Here is a 17,947-nt window from a genome sequence, read left to right as displayed (position 1 = left end):
ATATTTACCAGTCTGTTATAATAAATCAGGAGTTTTAAGTAGTTTACTTTGAAAAGTAGTAGCGGAAGTTAGCTTGTGTTGTCTATGTGCATTTGACAACTACTTTGCATGTAGGATCGCAGGGAGGCCGGATCGGTATAAAAGTCACATTGACTCACTTTAAACCGGCGTGCATCCTTTCCTGTGTCACTTTACACCCCACTGCTGGATCTATGTCACTTTTTTGGCGTAGTATCCACTTTTGTCTACTTTACGCGAACTTCTTCTGCAGCCCTTTCCTGTTGTGACCATGCTGCAAAAAAGCGGCCACAACTAAAGGGCTCGTTTTGTGTTGTTTCGTCCAGCCACAATGACGGAGGAGAGCCGGAGTGAGCACAGGGCTGAAAGCGGGAAGGATTTGGAGAAGCAGCTCCGGTTACGAGTGTGCGTCCTGAACGAGCTTTTAAAGACTGAACGGGACTATGTTGGCACGCTGGAGTTTCTCTCGGTGAGTTTGTTTTTAAATGCGTCCTGCAACAGCAAATATGGTGCAAGTGTGCTTCCAACACTTGCGTCTGCAGTTAATCGTCATTATGATGAGGCTACAGTGCACTACAGTGACTCTCCTGGGCAGGTTATTGGACATGAGTGCAATTTACTCAATGTGCATTACAACTAAGTAAGACACATTGCAACTTTTTTTTTTTTTTTTAGTTTTATTTGCAATGTGCTTTACATACAGTAAAATAGGAGCACATTACTGATTACTCCAAACCACGGGTGTCAAACGTAGGGCCCGAGGGCCGGATCAGGCCCGCGAACAGGTTTTATCCAGGCCCGGGGGATGAATTTGCTAAGTATAAAAATTAACCTGAAATTGTTTAATGAAAAAAACTGCTGTTCTAAATGTGTCCACTGGATGTCGCAATAGCAATTCTTTGTATCTTTGTAGATTATGCTATATATTAGGGCTGTGATCTTTGGGTGTCCAACGATTCGATTCAATATCGATTCTTGGGGGTCACGATTTGATTCAAAATCGATTTTTTTTTCAATTCAACACGATTCTCGATTCAAAAACTATTTTTTCCCCGATTCAAAAGGATTCTCGATTCATTCAATACATAGGATTTCAGCAGGATCTACCCCAGTCTGCTGACATGCAAGCAGAGTAGTAGATTTTTGTAAAAAGCTTTTATAATGGTAAAGGACAATGTTTTATCAACTGATTGCAATAATGTAAATTTGTTTTAACTATTAAATGAACCAAAAATATGACTTGTTTGATCTTTGTGAAAATATTGGACACAGTGTGTTGTCAAGCTTATGAGATGCGATGCAAGTGTAAGCCACTGTGACACTATTGTTCATTTATTTTTTATAAATGTCTAATGATAATGTCAATGAGGGATTTTTAATCACTGCTAACTTGTTTCACTACTTTTGGTTTGTTCTGTGTCGTGTTTGTGTCTCCTCTCAATTGCTCTGTTTATTGCAGTTCTGAGTGTTGCGGGGTCCGTTTTGGAATTGGATAGCATTGTTATGGTATTGCTGTGTATTGTTTTGTTGGATTGATTAATTAAAAATAAAAATAAATATAAATAAAGAATTAAAAAATCGATTTAAAAAAAAAAAGAGAATCGATTCTGAATCGCACAACGTGAGAATCGCAAATCAAATTCAAATCTATTTTTTTCCTATACCCCTACTACATATGTACAAAATGAACCACATGATGTTAGTACAACAGTCAAGGAAAATGAGCAAACTACATAAATAACATCCTGTAATTTGATTTTGATACAATTGTTTTTATCCTGATAGATTGAAAATTAACACCAATGAGTTGACTGATGAACTTTATCACATAATTTATTCAGAAAATATAAATAACGACAATTAAATTATTAACCGCAACATGTAAGTGTAAAAAAAAACCCCAACAACATTATGATTTGTACATTTTCAGAATGTGCTTGTTCTTTTTTTAAACAAAGAAAACAATCTGAACTTGTCTTTATTTTTAAGTTTTCGTGCCGTGATTTTACCAGTCCGGCCCACTTGGGAGTAGATTTTTCTCCATGTGGCTCCTGATCTAAAATGAGTTTGACACCCATGCTCCAAACTATTAATAAAAAACAAAACAAATTGCATGATATTTGCATGCAATTTTATTTGCAAGACCTTTATGAAGAAAACAAACAAGGAACCCAGATTTCCCTTGCCCGGACGCGGGTCACCGGGGCCCCCCTCTGGAGCCAGGCCCCGAGGTGGGGCACGATGGCGAGCGCCTGGTGGCCGGGCCTGTCCCCATGGGGCCCGGCCGGGCACAGCCCGAAGAGGCAGCGTGGGTCCCCCCTCCAATGGGCTCACCACCCATAGCAGGGGTCATAGAGGTCGGGTGCAATGTGAGCTGGGCGGCAGCCGAGGGCAGGGCACTTGGCGGTCCGATCCTCGGCTACAGAAGCTAGCTCTAGGGACGTAGAACGTCACCTCGCTGGGGGGGAAGGAGCCTGAGCTAGTGCGCGAGGTGGAGAAGTTCCAGCTAGATATAGTCGGACTCACTTCGACGCACAGCAAGGGCTCTGGAACCAGTTCTCTCGAGAGGGGCTGGACTCTCTTCCACTCTGGCGTTGCCGGCAGTGAGAGGCGACGGGCTGGGGTGGCAATTCTTGTTTCCCCCCGGCTCAGAGCCTGTACGTTGGAGTTCAACCCGGTGGACGAGAGGGTAGCTTCCCTCCGCCTTCGGGTGGGGGAACGGGTCCTGACTGTGGTTTGCGCTTACGCGCCAAACCGCAGCTCAGAGTACCCACCCTTTTTGGATTCACTCGAGGGAGTACTTGAGAGTGCTCCCCCGGGTGATTCCCTCGTTCTACTGGGGACTTCAATGCTCATGTTGGCAGCGACAGTGAAACCTGGAGAGGCGTGATTGGGAAGAATGGCTGCCCAGATCTGAACCCGAGTGGTGTTTTGTTATTGGACTTTTGTGCCCGTCACAGATTGTCCATAACGAACACCATGTTCAAACATAAGGGTGTCCATATGTGCACTTGGCACCAGGACACCCTAGGCCGCAGTTCCATGATCGACTTTGTAGTTGTGTCATCGGATTTGCGGCCTCATGTTTTGGACACTCGGGTGAAGAGAGGGGCGGAGCTTTCTACCGATCACCACCTGGTGGTGAGTTGGCTGCGATGGTGGGGGAGAATGCCGGACAGACCTGGCAGGCCCAAACGCATTGTGAGGGTTTGCTGGGAACGTCTGGCAGAGTCTCCTGTCAGAGAGAGTTTCAATTCCCACCTCCGGAAGAACTTTGAACATGTCACGAGGGAGGTGCTGGACATTGAGTCCGAATGGACCATGTTCCGCGCCTCTATTGTCGAGGCGGCTGATTGGAGCTGTGGCCGCAAGGTAGTTGGTGCTTGTCGTGGCGGTAATCCTAGAACCCGTTGGTGGACACCGGCGGTGAGGGATGCCGTCAAGCTGAAGGAGTCCTATCGGGTTCTTTTGGCTCATAGGACTCCTGAGGCAGCGGACAAGTACCGACAGGCCAAGCGGTGTGCGGCTTCAGCGGTCGCAGAGGCAAAAACTCGGACACGGGAGGAGTTCGGTGAGGCCATGGAAAACGACTTCCGGATGGCTTCGAAGCAATTCTGGACCACCATCCGCCGCCTCAGGAAGGGGAAGCAGTGCACTATCAACACCGTGTATGGCGAGGATGGTGTTCTGCTGACCTCGACTGCGGATGTTGTGGATCGGTGGAGGGAATACTTCGAAGACCTCCTCAATCCCACCAACACGTCTTCCTATGAGGAAGCAGTGCCTGGGGAGTCTGTGGTGGGCTCTCCTATTTCTGGGGCTGAGGTTGCTGAGGTAGTTAAAAAGCTCCTCGGTGGCAAGGCCCCGGGGGTAGATGAGAACCGCCCGGAGTTCCTTAAGGCTCTGGATGCTGTGGGGCTGTCTTGGTTGACAAGACTCTGCAGCATCGCGTGGACATCGGGGGCGGTACCACTGGATTGGCAGACCGGGGTGGTGGTTCCTCTCTTTAAGAAGGGGAACCGGAGGGTGTGTTCTAACTATCGTGGGATCACACTCCTCAGCCTTCCCGGTAAGGTCTATTCAGGTGTACTGGAGAGGAGGCTACGCCGGATAGTCGAACCTCGGATTCAGGAGGAACAGTGTGGTTTTCGTCCTGGTCGTGGAACTGTGGACCAGCTCTATACTCTCGGCAGGGTCCTTGAGGGTGCATGGGAGTTTGCCCAACCAGTCTACATGTGTTTTGTAGACTTGGAGAAGGCATTCGACCGTGTCCCTCGGGAAGTCCTGTGGGGAGTGCTCAGAGAGTACGGAGTATCGGACTGTCTGATTGTGGCAGTCCGCTCCCTGTATGATCAGTGCCAGGGCTTGGTCCGCATGGCCGGTAGTAAGTCGGACACGTTTCCAGTGAGGGTTGGACTCCGCCAAGGCTGCCCTTTGTCACCGATTCTGTTCATAACTTTTATCGACAGAATTTCTAGGCGCAGTCAAGGCGTTGAGGGGATCTGGTTTGGTGGCTGCAGGATTAGGTCTCTGCTTTTTGCAGATGATGTGGTCCTGATGGCTTCATCTGGCCAGGATCTTCAGCTCTCACTGGATCGGTTCGCAGCTGAGTGTGAAGCGACTGGGATGAGAATCAGCACCTCCAAGTCCGAGTCCATGGTTCTCGCCCGGAAAAGGGTGGAGTGCCATCTCCGGGTTGGGGAGGAGATCTTGCCCCAAGTGGAGGAGTTCAAGTACCTCGGAGTCTTGTTCACGAGTGGGGGAAGAGTGGATCGTGAGATCAACAGGCGGATCGGTGCGGCGTCTTCAGTAATGCGGACGCTGTATCGATCCGTTGTGGTGAAGAAGGAGCTGAGCCGGAAGGCAAAGCTCTCAATTTACCGGTCGATCTATGTTCCCATCCTCACCTATGGTCATGAGCTTTGGGTTATGACCGAAAGGACAAGATCACGGGTACAAGCGGCCGAAATGAGTTTCCTCCGCCGGGTGGCGGGGCTCTCCCTTAAACATAGGGTGAGAAGCTCTGCCATTCGGGAGGAGCTCAAAGTAAAGCCGCTGCTCCTCCACATCGAGAGGAGCCAGATGAGGTGGTTCGGGCATCTGGTCAGGATGCCCTAAACACCTCCCTAGGGAGGTGTTTAGGGCACGTCCGACCGGTAGGAGGCCGCGGGGAAGACCCAGGACACGTTGGGAAGACTATGTCTCCCGGCTGGCCTGGGAACGCCTCGGGGTCCCACGGGAAGAGCTGGACGAAGTGGCTGGGGAGAGGGAAGTCTGGGCTTCCCTGCTTAGGCTGCTGCCCCCGCGACCCGACCTCGGATAAGCGGAAGAAGTTGGATGGATTGGATTGGATGGATGATATTTGCATATTTTTTTGGTGTATTTCAATATGCAATCTGCGTTTAACCATAAAAGAAGAGCAATTTAATAAAATGTATACAATACACAAAGTTAAAACTATTTAAAGCACAGGTGTCAAACTCAAGGCCCAAGTGCCAAATCTGGCCTGCCACATCATTTTATATGGCCCACGAAAGCCAGGAAATAATATGCGTCTTTTTCTTTCTATATCCATTTTGACAGGATATACAGTACAGCATAACAGGACACACCTTCTCCTCATTCAATGTGTTTTCTTTTTTTTCATAACTATTTACATTGTAGATTGTCACTGAAGGCATCAAAACTATGAATGAACACTTGTTAAAGTTAAAGTAGCACTGATAGTCACACACACACTAGGTGTGGTGAAATTACCCTCTGCATTTGACCCATCCCCGCAAGGTTTATATGAATGGCGCTTGACAGCGTCATACTTGCCAACCCTCCCAATTTTTTCAGGAGACTCCCGAATTTCAGTGCCCCTGCCGAGTTTCACCCAGACATCAATATTAAGGGCGTGCTGTGATGGCACTGCCTTTAGCGTCCTCTACCACCTGTACAAACAGCGTGCCAGCCCAGTCACATGTTGTATTTGGTTTCTGTAGACACACGTAAGTGACTGCAAGACATATTTGATCAAAAGCCACACAGGTCACACTGAGGGTGGCCGCACAAACAACTTTAACACTGTTACAAATATGTGCCACACTGTGAACCCACACCAAACAAGAATGAGAAACACATTTCGGGAGAACATCCGGACCGTAACACAACATAAACACAACAGAACAAATACCCAGAATCCCATGCAGGCCAAACTCTTCCGGGCTACAATATACACCCCCGCTACCACCAAACCCTGCCACGCCCCCAACCCTGCCCCCCACCTCAAACCCCCCCCCCCCCCCCCCCCCCCCAACCCCCTCCGTGCGTCAGCTAAATACAAATATATTACACAACCCCAAACATGTCTTTTTCAAAGCCTGCAGTGAAGAGAAAGGTTAGTGTTGAGCAAAGATAATTCCAGGAAAAGTGGGAGATGCAATATTTCTTTGTTGAGCACAGGGGCGGGAGATTGGGGGGTGGGGGGGAGGGGTTGATGTGTGTTGGGGGGGGGTCGGAGTTTGGTGGTAGCCCGGAAGAGTTTGGGCTGCAAGGTGTTCTGGGTATTTGTTCTGTTGTGTTTATGTTGTGTTACGATGCGGATGTTCTCCCGAAATGTGTTTGTCATTCTTGTTTGGTGTGGGTTCACAGTGTGGCGCATATTTGTAACAGTGATAAAGTTGTTTATATGGCCATCCTCAGTGTGACCTGTATGGCTGTTGACCAAGTATGTCTTGCAGTCACTCACGTGTCTGCAGAAGTCTCATACAACATGTGACTGGGCCGGCACGCTGTTTGTATGGTGAAAAAGCAGACGCGACGACAGGTTGTAGAGGACGCTGAAGGCAGTGCCATCACGGCACGCCCTTAATATTGTTGTTCGGGAGAAATTTGGGAGAATGGTTGCCCTGGGAGATTGTCGGGAGGGGCACTGCAATTCGGGAGGGTTGGCAAGTATGTTGCGAGGGCGGGAAAGCCATTCAAAGAAGGTGAATTCATTAAAAAGTGCATGTTAGATTTTTTTAAGAAATCTTTTCTTGCGGCCCAGCCTCACCCAGTTTCTGCGTCCAGTGGCCCCCAGGTACCGTATTTTCCGCACTATAAGGCGCACCTAAAAACCACAATTTTTCTCAAAAGCTGACAGTGCGCCTAATAACCCGGTGCGCTTTATTACGATTCATTTTCATAAAGTTTCGGTCTCGCAACTTCGGTAAACAGCCGCCATCTTTTTTCCCGGTAGAACAGGAAGCGCTTCTTCTTCTACGCAAGCAACCGCCAAGGAAAGCACCCGCCCCCATAGAACAGGAAGCGCTTCACCCGCCCCCATAGAACAGGAAGCGCTTCACCCGCCCCCGGAAGAAGAAGAAAAAACGCGCGGATATCACCGTACGTTTCATTTCCTGTTTACATCTGTAAAGACCACAAAATGGCTCCTACTAAACGATCCGGGTCATAAAAAGACGCAATCTCTCCATCCGCACACGGATTACTACCGTATTTCACAGCAACTGAACCGCACTGTGGAACGGGAGCACGTACGGTGAATATTCGCTCCACAGGGAATGAGAAGTCATCCTTCACTGTGGTTCTAGCTTGCCATGCTAACTTCCACTCATGGTGATATTCAAAAGGAAGACCTTGCCAAAAGAGACCTTTCCAGCCGGCGTCATCATAAAAGCTAACTCGAAGGGATGGATGGATGAAGAAAAGATGAGCGAGTGGTTAAGGGAAGTTTACGCGAAGAGGCCGGGTGGCTTTTTTCACACAGCTCCGAAGGCGAACACACCTTCACTAAGACGGGCAGACAGCCTCGGACGACATACGCCAACATCTGCCAGTGGATCGTAAATGCTTGGGCAGATATTTCGGTCACAACTGTGGTCCGAGCTTTCCGGAAGGCAGGATTCACAGAACAACAGCGACACTGACTCCCGATGACTTCTACGAGACGGAACCGGCCATTTTGGATCCCACGCTAGCGCAACTTTTCAATTCGGACACCGAAGACGAAGAATTCGAAGGATTTACGAATGAAGAATAACTTCAGAAGGTGAGCGCTATGTTTATTTTGTGTGTTGTGACATTAACGTTCGAGCAACATTACCGGTATGTTGCTATTGCTCTACACCATTTTGAATTTTACTATGTTTGTGATTGCACATTTGCGTACATTTTGGGACAGAGTTGTTAGAACGCTGGTTTTCAATATATTATTAAAGTTTGACTGAACTATCTGACTGTTTTTTTGACATTCACTTTAGCGCAGCGTTTTTTTGACATTCACTTTAGCGCAGCGTAGGCGCGGCTTTTAGTCCGGGGCGGCTTATTGGTGGACAAAATTATGAAATATGTAATTCATAGAAGGTGCGGCTAATAATCCGGTGCGCCTTATAGTGCGGAAAATACGGTAAATTGAGTTTGAGACTCCTGCTTCAAAGTCATCAATGAGGCATTCAAATTGTGGTACCAGCACCACTGGTGGTGCGTGGGCTCCCTCTAGTGGTACAACAGGTTTTTGTCTTTTATATTAAAAATAAAAATTACATTGGAGACATGTGGCATGATTGTTAAACTAAAATGTTTCCAACCAAAGACTTGCTGATATGGAATTTGACTTGTCTCAATATTGGTTCCTTGCACGTGATTGGCTGTAAGTGATGTCATTTGCATGCCAGACCAGTAGTTGGCAGTGTCATGGCTCTGGTGCACTCATTTAGCGGACTTCAGACAAGGCATGGTTGTTATCATCTAAAGGATGCATTAGGCGGCTTCCTGGGGAGCCTCAGGGCTGATGAAAGAGTCCTCAACGTTTCATCCACCTGGACACAAGACCTGGTCTGTGTCCAGGTGTCCAGAGGTCAGGACAAGCCGGCTTCCAACCGTGCGACTTCCTGCTGGGATAATCCGCCACAAAGCTTGTTGCTGCAGGGGTGAAAGGGAAAAAAAGAGCAGAGCGAGTCGCACGCTGTCCGTGAGACGCACAAGTGTCTGCTAAAGCATATTTCCTGCCGGAGGAATTCCTCCCAGGTTAGAAAATGCCGGAGAACAATGACACTCAAGTTCAAGTAAGGAGCAGATTCTTGCCCATGAACTTTGACTACTGTTTTTGCTGTCGTCACTTCAATACATAAAATGCTCCTGTCACACGTAGAGGATCTTTGACTAGTATTTTCCTGTAGTTCCTTTAAAACAAAGTGCTCCTGTCACATATAGGATCTTTGACTAGTGTTTTTGCTTTAGTTCCTTCAAAACATAAAGTACTCTTGTCACATATAGGATCTTTGACTAGTGTTTTTTCTGTAGTTCTTTCAAAACATAAAGTGCTCATGTAACATATAAAGGATCTTTGACTAGTGTTTTTGCTATATTTGCTTCAAAACATGAATGCTCATGTCACATTTGGAGGATCTTTGACTAGCGTTTTTGCTGTAGTTGCTTCAAAACAAAAAATGGCTCTTGTCACATTTAGAAGATCTTTGAATAGTTTTTGCTGTCGTTACGTCAATACATAAAATGCTCCTGTCACATGTAGAGGATCTTTGACTAGTATTTTCCTGTAGTTCCTTTAAAACAAAGTGCTCCTGTCACACATAGGATTTTTGACTAGCGTTTTTGCTATAGTTCCTTCAAAACATAAAGTGCTCATGTCACATATAGAGGATCTTTGACTAGCGTTTTTGCTATATTTGCTTCAAAACATAAAGTGCTCCTGTCACATGTAGAGGATCTTTGACTACTGTTTTTGCTGTAGTTCCTGCAATTCATAATTGCAGGAACTTATCGAGGATCTTTGACTAGTATGTCCCTGTAGTTCCTTTAAAACAAAGTGTTCCTGTCACAAATAGGATCTTTGACTAGTGTTTTTGCTTTAGTTCCTTCAAAACATAAAGTGCTCATGTCACATATAGAGTATCTTTGACTAGCGTTTTTGCTGTAGTTCTTTCAAAACATAAAGTGCTCATGTCACATATAAACGATCTTTGACTAGCGTTTTTGCTATATTTGCTTCAAAACATAAAGTGCTCATGTCACATATAAGGGATCTTTGACTAGCGTTTTTGCTATATTTGTTTCAAAACATAAAGTGCTCATGTCACATATAAAGGATCTTTGACTAGCATTTTTGCTATATTTGCTTCAAAACAAAAAAATGCTCTTGTCACATTTACAAGATCTTTGAATAGAGATTTTACTGTAGTTCCTCCAAAACAAAAACACTCCTGTCACATTTAGAAGATCTTTGACTACTGTTTTTGCTGTAGTTCATGCAATTCATAAAATGCTCCTGTCTCATATAGAGGATCTTTGACTAGTATTTTACTGTAGTTCCTTTAAAACAAAGTGCTCCTGTCATATATAGGATCTTTGACTAGTGTTTTTGCTTTAGTTCCTTCAAAACATAAAGTACTCCTGTCACATATAGGATCTTTGACTAGTGTTTTTTCTGTAGTTCTTTCAAAACATAAAGTGCTCATGTCACATATAAAGGATCTTTGACTAGCGTTTTTGCTATATTTGCTTCAAAACATGAATGCTCATGTCACATTTGGAGGATCTTTGACTAGCGTTTTTGCTGTAGTTGCTTCAAAACAAAAAATGGCTCTTGTCACATTTAGAAGATCTTTGAATAGAGTTTTTGCTGTCGTTACGTCAATACATAAAATGCTCCTGTCACATGTAGAGGATCTTTGACTAGTATATTCCTGTAGTTCCTTTAAAACAAAGTGCTCCTGTCACACATAGGATTTTTGACTAGCGTTTTTGCTATAGTTCCTTCAAAACATAAAGTGCTCATGTCACATATAGAGGATCTTTGACTAGCGTTTTTGCTATATTTGCTTCAAAACATAAAGTGCTCCTGTCACATGTAGAGGATCTTTGACTACTGTTTTTGCTGTAGTTCCTGCAATTCATAATTGCAGGAACTTATCGAGGATCTTTGACTAGTATGTCCCTGTAGTTCCTTTAAAACAAAGTGTTCCTGTCACAAATAGGATCTTTGACTCGTGTTTTTGCTTTAGTTCCTTCAAAACATAAAGTGCTCATGTCACATATAGAGTATCTTTGACTAGCGTTTTTGCTGTAGTTCTTTCAAAACATAAAGTGCTCATGTCACATATAAACGATCTTTGACTAGCGTTTTTGCTATATTTGCTTCAAAACATAAAGTGCTCATGTCACATATAAGGGATCTTTGACTAGCGTTTTTGCTATATTTGTTTCAAAACATAAAGTGCTCATGTCACATATAAAGGATCTTTGACTAGCATTTTTGCTATATTTGCTTCAAAACAAAAAAATGCTCTTGTCACATTTACAAGATCTTTGAATAGAGTTTTTACTGTAGTTCCTCCAAAACAAAAACACTCCTGTCACATTTAGAAGATCTTTGACTACTGTTTTTGCTGTAGTTCATGCAATTCATAAAATGCTCCTGTCTCATATAGAGGATCTTTGACTAGTATTTTACTGTAGTTCCTTTAAAACAAAGTGCTCCTGTCATATATAGGATCTTTGACTAGTGTTTTTGCTTTAGTTCCTTCAAAACATAAAGTGCTCATGTCACATATAGAGGATCTTTGACTAGCGTTTTTGCTGTAGTTCTTTCACAACATAAAGTGGTCATGTCACATATAAAGGATCTTTGACTAGCGTTTTTGCTATATTTGCTTCAAAACATGAAGTGCTCATGTCACATATGGAGGATCTTTCACTAGCGTTTTTGCTGAAGTTGCTTCAAAACAAAAAATGGCTCTTGTCACATTTAGAAGATCTTTGAATAGAGTTTTTGCTGTAGTTCCTCCAAAACAAAAAATACTCCTGTCACATTTAGAAGATCTTTGACTACTGTTTTTGCTGTAGTTCCTTCAATACATAAAATGCTCCTGTCACACGTAGAAGATATTTGACTACTGTTTTTGCTGTAGTTCATGCAATTCATAAAATGCTCCTGTAATATATAGAGGATCTTTGACTAGTATTTTCCTGTAGTTCCTTTAAAACAAAGTGCTCCTGTCACATATAGGATTTCTGACTAGCGTTTTTGCTATAGTTCCTTCAAAACACAAAGTGCTCATGTCACATATAGAGGATCTTTGATTAGCGTTTTTGCTATAGTTCCGTCAAAACATAAAGTGCTCATGTCACATATAGAGGATCTTTGACTACTGTTTTTGCTGTAGTTCCTTCAATACATAAAATGCTCCTTTCAGATGTAGAGGATCTTTGACTACTGTTTTTGCTGTAGTTCCTGCAATTCATAATTGCAGGAACATATAGAGGATCTTTGACTACTGTTTTTGCTGTAGTTCCTGCAATTCATAATTGCAGGAACATATAGAGGATCTTTGACTAGTATTTTCCGCTAGTTCCTTTAAAACAAAGTGCTCCTGTCACGTATAGGATCTATGACTAGCGTTTTTGCTTTAGTTCCTTCAAAACATAAAGTGCTCATGTCACATATAGAGGATCTTTGACTCGAGTTTTTGCTGTAGTTTCTTCAAAACATAAAGTGCTCATGTCACATATAGTGGATCTTTGATAGTGTTTTTGCTATAGTTGCTTCCAAACATAAAGTGCTCATGTCACATTTAGAAGATCTTTGACTACTGTTTTTGCTGTAGTTCCTTCAAAACAAAAGTGCTCCTGTCCCTGAGTATTTTTGACTTGTGTTTTTGCTGGAGTCCTTACAAAACAGAAAATACCTGTCACATACAGAGGATCTTTGACTAGCGTTTTTGAAAGAATTCCCTCACAACAAAAAAGTGCTCTGTCACATATATAGGATCTTTGAATATAGTTTTTACTGTAGTTCCCTCAAAACAAAAATTGTTCCTGTCACATTTAGAAGATCTTTGAATATAGTTTTTGTTGTAGTTCCTTCAAAAAAAAAAAAAAATTCCTGTCTCTGAGTATTTTTGACTTGTGTTTTTGTTGGAGTTCTTTCAAAACAGAAACTACCTGTCACATACTAGAGTTTTTGCTGTAGTTCCCTCAAAACAAAAAAGTGCTCCTGTCACTTATAGAGGATTTTTGATTAGAGTTCCTTCCAAACAGAAAAGTCCTTGTGTCACATATCGAGGATCTTTCTTCAACTAGGGTTTTTGCTATAGTTCCCCCAAAATAAAAAAAGAGTTCCTGTCGTATATAGATCTTTGACTAGCGTTTTTTTGCTGTAATTTAGGTTATTTCAAAACAAAAAAGTGCTCCCATCATTGAGAGGATTTTTGTTGCTGTAGTTTCTTCAAACATACAAGCACTCAGGTCACATATAGAGGATCTTTGACTACTTTTTTTGCTGTAGTTCCTCCGAAACATAAGTGGTCCTGTCACATATAGAGGATCTTTGACTACTCCTTTTTTGCTGTAGTTCCTTCAATACATAAACATGCTCCCGTCGCATATAGAGGATCTTTGACTATTTTTTTTTGCTGTCGTTCCTTTAGGGCTCCTGTAATGTTGTGGTCAAATATTGAGGTGACGGTCTATGCTAGCTTTGACATGTCCCACGTGGGCTTACATAATTGCAGAAGGAGACAGTGGGCGGCGGAGGTTGTTTATCATGAACGGTAAACAGTCCAGTGAGCTCTTTCAGCATTTTCCATTGTGGGGTTTGACAATTGACAGATGAACGGGCTGGACACTGGAGTGAAGTTTTAATGAAGATTTTCCAAAGAGTGTTGTGTTGTGCATTAAGTGCTCCCTCTGCTTCTGTCTTCCTTCCTCTCAATGAACGATGGCTGCACTACAAAGTCGTGTTGATGCTGTAACACTTGCATACGTTTCACTTAGTTGGAGTCTTTTTTTATTTTTATTAATTAATTAATTAATTTATTTATTTTTGCAGCAAAAGTCTTCTATTTTTGTCGGGTTTTCCATACGGACACATATGAATAATATTATTTATATATTATACTTGTATAGCGCTTTTCTACCTTGAAGGTACTCAAAGCGCTTTGACACTATTTCCACATTCGCCATGCAAGGCCCTAACCACGACCCATCAGGAGCAAGGGTGAAGTGTCTTGCTGAAGGACACAACGGACGTGACGAGGTTGGTGGAAGGTGGGAATCGAACCAGGAACCCTCAAGTTGCTGGCACGGCCACTCTCCCAACTGTGCCACTAGGATAATGTATTTACACAGAAAGTGAGTTGTTCATGTGAATAGTGAGTAAATGCACACTAATTGGTAGGATACATTCAGTGGCCACAACATTAGGTACACCTGCACCATCTTCTAAAAATACGTCTTTTGCTTTTCATAATTGCAAAAATATTACAAATACTTGCCTTTCTACACCCCTGCAAATGATTTAGTTTTATTTTCCCCAAAAATATTTATTGCTTTTCTGTTTATTTTTATTTATTTTTCTCCAAATACTGGTGATAAAACTAAAATCATCCAAAAAAGAGAGAAAATTAATATACAGTACAGGCCAAAAGTTTGGACACACCTTCTCATTCAATGCTTTTCTTTATTTTCATGACTATTTACATTGTAGATTATCACTGAAAGCATCAAAACTATGAATGAACACATGTGGCGTTATGTACTTAACAAAAAAAGGTGAAATAACTGAAAACAGGTTTTATATTCTATCCATCCATTTTCTACCGCTTATTCCCTTTGGGGTCGCGGGGGGCCCTGGAGCCTATCTCAGCTACAATCGGGCGAAAGGCGGGGTACACCCTGGACAAGTCGCCACCTCATCGCAGGGCCAATACAGATAGACAGACAACGTTCACACTCACATTCGCACACTAGGGCCAATTTAGTGTTGCCAATCAACTTATCCCCAGGTGCACGTCTTTGGAGGTGGGAGGAAGCCGGAGTACCCGGAGGGAACCCACGCAGTCACGGGGAGAACATGCAAACTCCACACAGAAAAATCCCGAGCCCGGGATTGAACCCAAGACTACTCAGGACCTTTGTATTGTGAGGCAGATGCACTAACTCCTCTGCCACCGTGCTGCCTTGTTTTATATTCTAGTTTCTTCAAAATAGCCACCCTTTGCTCTGATTTACTTTTTTGCACACTCTTGGCATTCTCTCGATGAGCTTCAAGAGGTAGTCACCTGAAAGGGTTTTCACTTCACAGGTGTCATAGTTTTGATTCCTGCAGTGACAATCTACAATGTAAATAGTCATGAAAATAACGAAAACACATTGAAATGACAAGTTGTGTCTAAACTTTTGGCCTGTATAGTACATAAATAGAAAAAAATATTTGAAAAAATACCTTTAGTATAAAATGTATTTATCTATTTATTATTTCATTAAATAAAGGGTTGCTTGTACTGTTATGATTCTGTAGTTACTTCTTATTATACAATGCAGCAAAAACAATCAAACATGACAATAGAAAATAAAAATGGTAAAATCGAAACATTTGGAATGAATTAAATGTATACATCCAAATACAAATTTGAAATAATACAAAAAAAAAAAACCAACATAATTAATTGAAGAAGGGATTAACGGATTGCTTCAGCTGTTATGAAAATATACTTTTTAAGGTAAAAAAAATTAATCCCATAATAGACTATGAATATAGTAAAATCAACATACACGAAAGAAACCATCTGTTTTTATAGTTACCAAATGTTGTAATGCATTACGTAATTTGGCGGTGCATTGATATATTAATATCCGTGTTTGACCTTTTTAAATATCAGCATTCGCACACTCCACCCAATTCTGTTTTGATTCATATTTTAACCAAGCTGTTGATACTAATCAATGGAAAACGTTCGGTTCCTTCCATGCGGCTCACTCTCAAGAAAGCGGTAAGAAAGTAGGACCGTCTAAAGAGTTCCTTTTTGCTTTTGTCCCCGACATCATTTGTCAAGGCAGGAATTCCTTCCTTGCTTCCTTCCTTCCTTCCTTCCTTGCCGGCCCTCCCCTGCTTTACATTGTGTTGCATGTTTCCTGCTTGAGCCAAGGGAAGGTGGACTAAATGCCCACTGGCAACCTTTCAGCTGCATTGCATCGACAAAAGGTCTGCTGCTCGAACCCGTCTTAGGGGGGCAGGGTTGATGTTGCCAGACAGGAATTTCTTCACATTCTTGCTTTTTAAATGTCATTTGATCGTGCCTAATTAAATAGAAAAGACTCCCTCCCCCCTTTTAGCATGACATGAGGTGAACTTCCACGTTGCTTATTGCGTTATTTACTGATTGAATTAGTCTGTCTGCATGTTCTCAATCAGTGCATGTTGCTCCAGAAAAGCAGTCACGCCGTTCTTATCTTAAACGGACAGAACCATTGAAAGAGAGGAGTCAGTGTACAGCTTGTATAGCAGGATATATTTACGGCCAAGCCGTTATTGTCTAAAGAGCTTTCAACACAAGTTAGTACCAAGATAACTGTTTCTCGGTCAAGCCTGGTGCTGGAGATGCATCATGGTCGGGGGCTGCATGAGTGCTGCGGTTCATTGAAACGGTATCAAGTTTGCAAGTCACGATGAAAAGAACCGTCCCTTGTTGGCATCAATGGCAGTGTCCAAGAGGCTAACACAGCAGTTCCTTGACAATAAATAATCTTTTAAAGTCTTTAAGTCTTCCAACTTTTTCCCCCTCCTCATTCTGCCTGAGATGGTAGGGGGCTCCACTCTGGCCCACTAATCCCTCAGCAGTCATCAGATGAACAAGCTGGCTGTGTGACAGTCATGCTCTTGTTGTGCCCAGTCATCTCACTAGGTCCATTCAGTGCACTGGCAAGGGGTTCTTCTTGGCGGAGCGGGCATTGCCAGGAATTATCGATGGGGGTGGGCGGCAGAGCTGTGGCTGTGAGGGTCGTTCACTGTGGACTAGTTCAGTGCTGGATGTCGCAGTGAAAAAACACATTTTCAATATATACCATTTTTATTAGACTTTTATAAGGGGCCATTTTGGGGACCTTACTTTTATAAGGGGGCCTTTTTGGGGTGTGCATCTCTACCTTTTTAAATGGAGATCCAGGGTGTCAAACTCATTTTAGATCATGGGCCACATAGAGAAAAATCTACTACCAAGCGGGTCGGACTGGTAAAATCACGGCACGATAACTTAAAAATAAAGACAACTTCAGATTGTTTTCTTTATTTAAAAATAGAACAAGCACATTCTGAAAATGCCATCCATCCATCCATTTTCTACCGCTTGTCCCTTTTGGGGTCGCGAGGGGTCGCTGGAGCCTATCTCAGCTGCATTCGGGCGGTAGGCGGGGTACACCCTGGACAAGTCGCCACCTCATCGCAGACATTCTGAAAATGTACAAATCATAATGTTGTTGGTTTTTTTTTTACACTTACATGTTGCGGTTGATTTCTGAATAAATTATGTGATAATGTGTTAATCAGTCAACTCATTGGTGTTAATTTTCAATCTATCAAGATAAAAAAATAGTATCAAAATCAAATTACAGGATGTTATTTATGTAGTTTGCTCATGTGCAACTGGTGCACTTTTTTTAATTTTTTTTACATACTCGCATCATCTACAAAGAAATGCTATTGCGACGTCTAGTGGACACATTTAGAACAGCAGTTTCTTTCATTCAAGAATTTTGGCAAATTTTTATACTTGGCAAACTCATCCCGCGGGCCGGATATAACCTGTTCGCGGGCCTAATCCGGGCCACGGGCCGTACGTTTGACACCCCTGATCAGATACATGGGTTACGATAAGATTAACAAACAATACTTTTTAAAACCATGCGATTCGATGCAGATGTTAGCTTTGTATGGTGGAAAAAAAAAAAATCAGGTATCATGTCACAACACTGTCTTTAAATAGACAAATACAAAACAGGTGGTTCCTGTATTAATTATGAGCAAATAGTACAAATATCATCTTCAAGGCATTGCAATGCATAAACTTTACAAAAATGTGTAAACAAAATATTTTTGGAAAAGCTACCAGGTATTTACTGATGTTTGCTCAGGTAGCAACAATAAAATACA

At 42.8% G+C, this 17,947-nt stretch overlaps 1 protein-coding gene across 2 annotated transcripts in view; it reads left to right on the top strand.

Annotated features, from left to right (window-relative positions):
- Positions 1-121: 121 nt before the first annotated feature.
- prex2 (phosphatidylinositol-3,4,5-trisphosphate-dependent Rac exchange factor 2) overlaps positions 122-17,947 on the top strand; it is a 224,888-nt gene continuing 207,062 nt past the window's right edge. For both annotated transcript variants that reach the window (XM_061965408.2, XM_061965407.2), the window contains exon 1: positions 122-487. In XM_061965408.2, the coding sequence (XP_061821392.1) occupies positions 350-487 (138 nt within the window). In that variant the 5' untranslated portion in view covers positions 122-349. The remainder of the gene's footprint in view (positions 488-17,947) is intronic.

Source organism: Nerophis lumbriciformis, linkage group LG07, assembly GCF_033978685.3.
Source record: "Nerophis lumbriciformis linkage group LG07, RoL_Nlum_v2.1, whole genome shotgun sequence".
Classification (NCBI taxonomy): Eukaryota; Metazoa; Chordata; class Actinopteri; order Syngnathiformes; family Syngnathidae; genus Nerophis; species Nerophis lumbriciformis.
The sequence above is the reverse complement of the archived record's forward strand: the minus strand, read 5'-3'. Positions and strand labels throughout refer to the sequence as shown.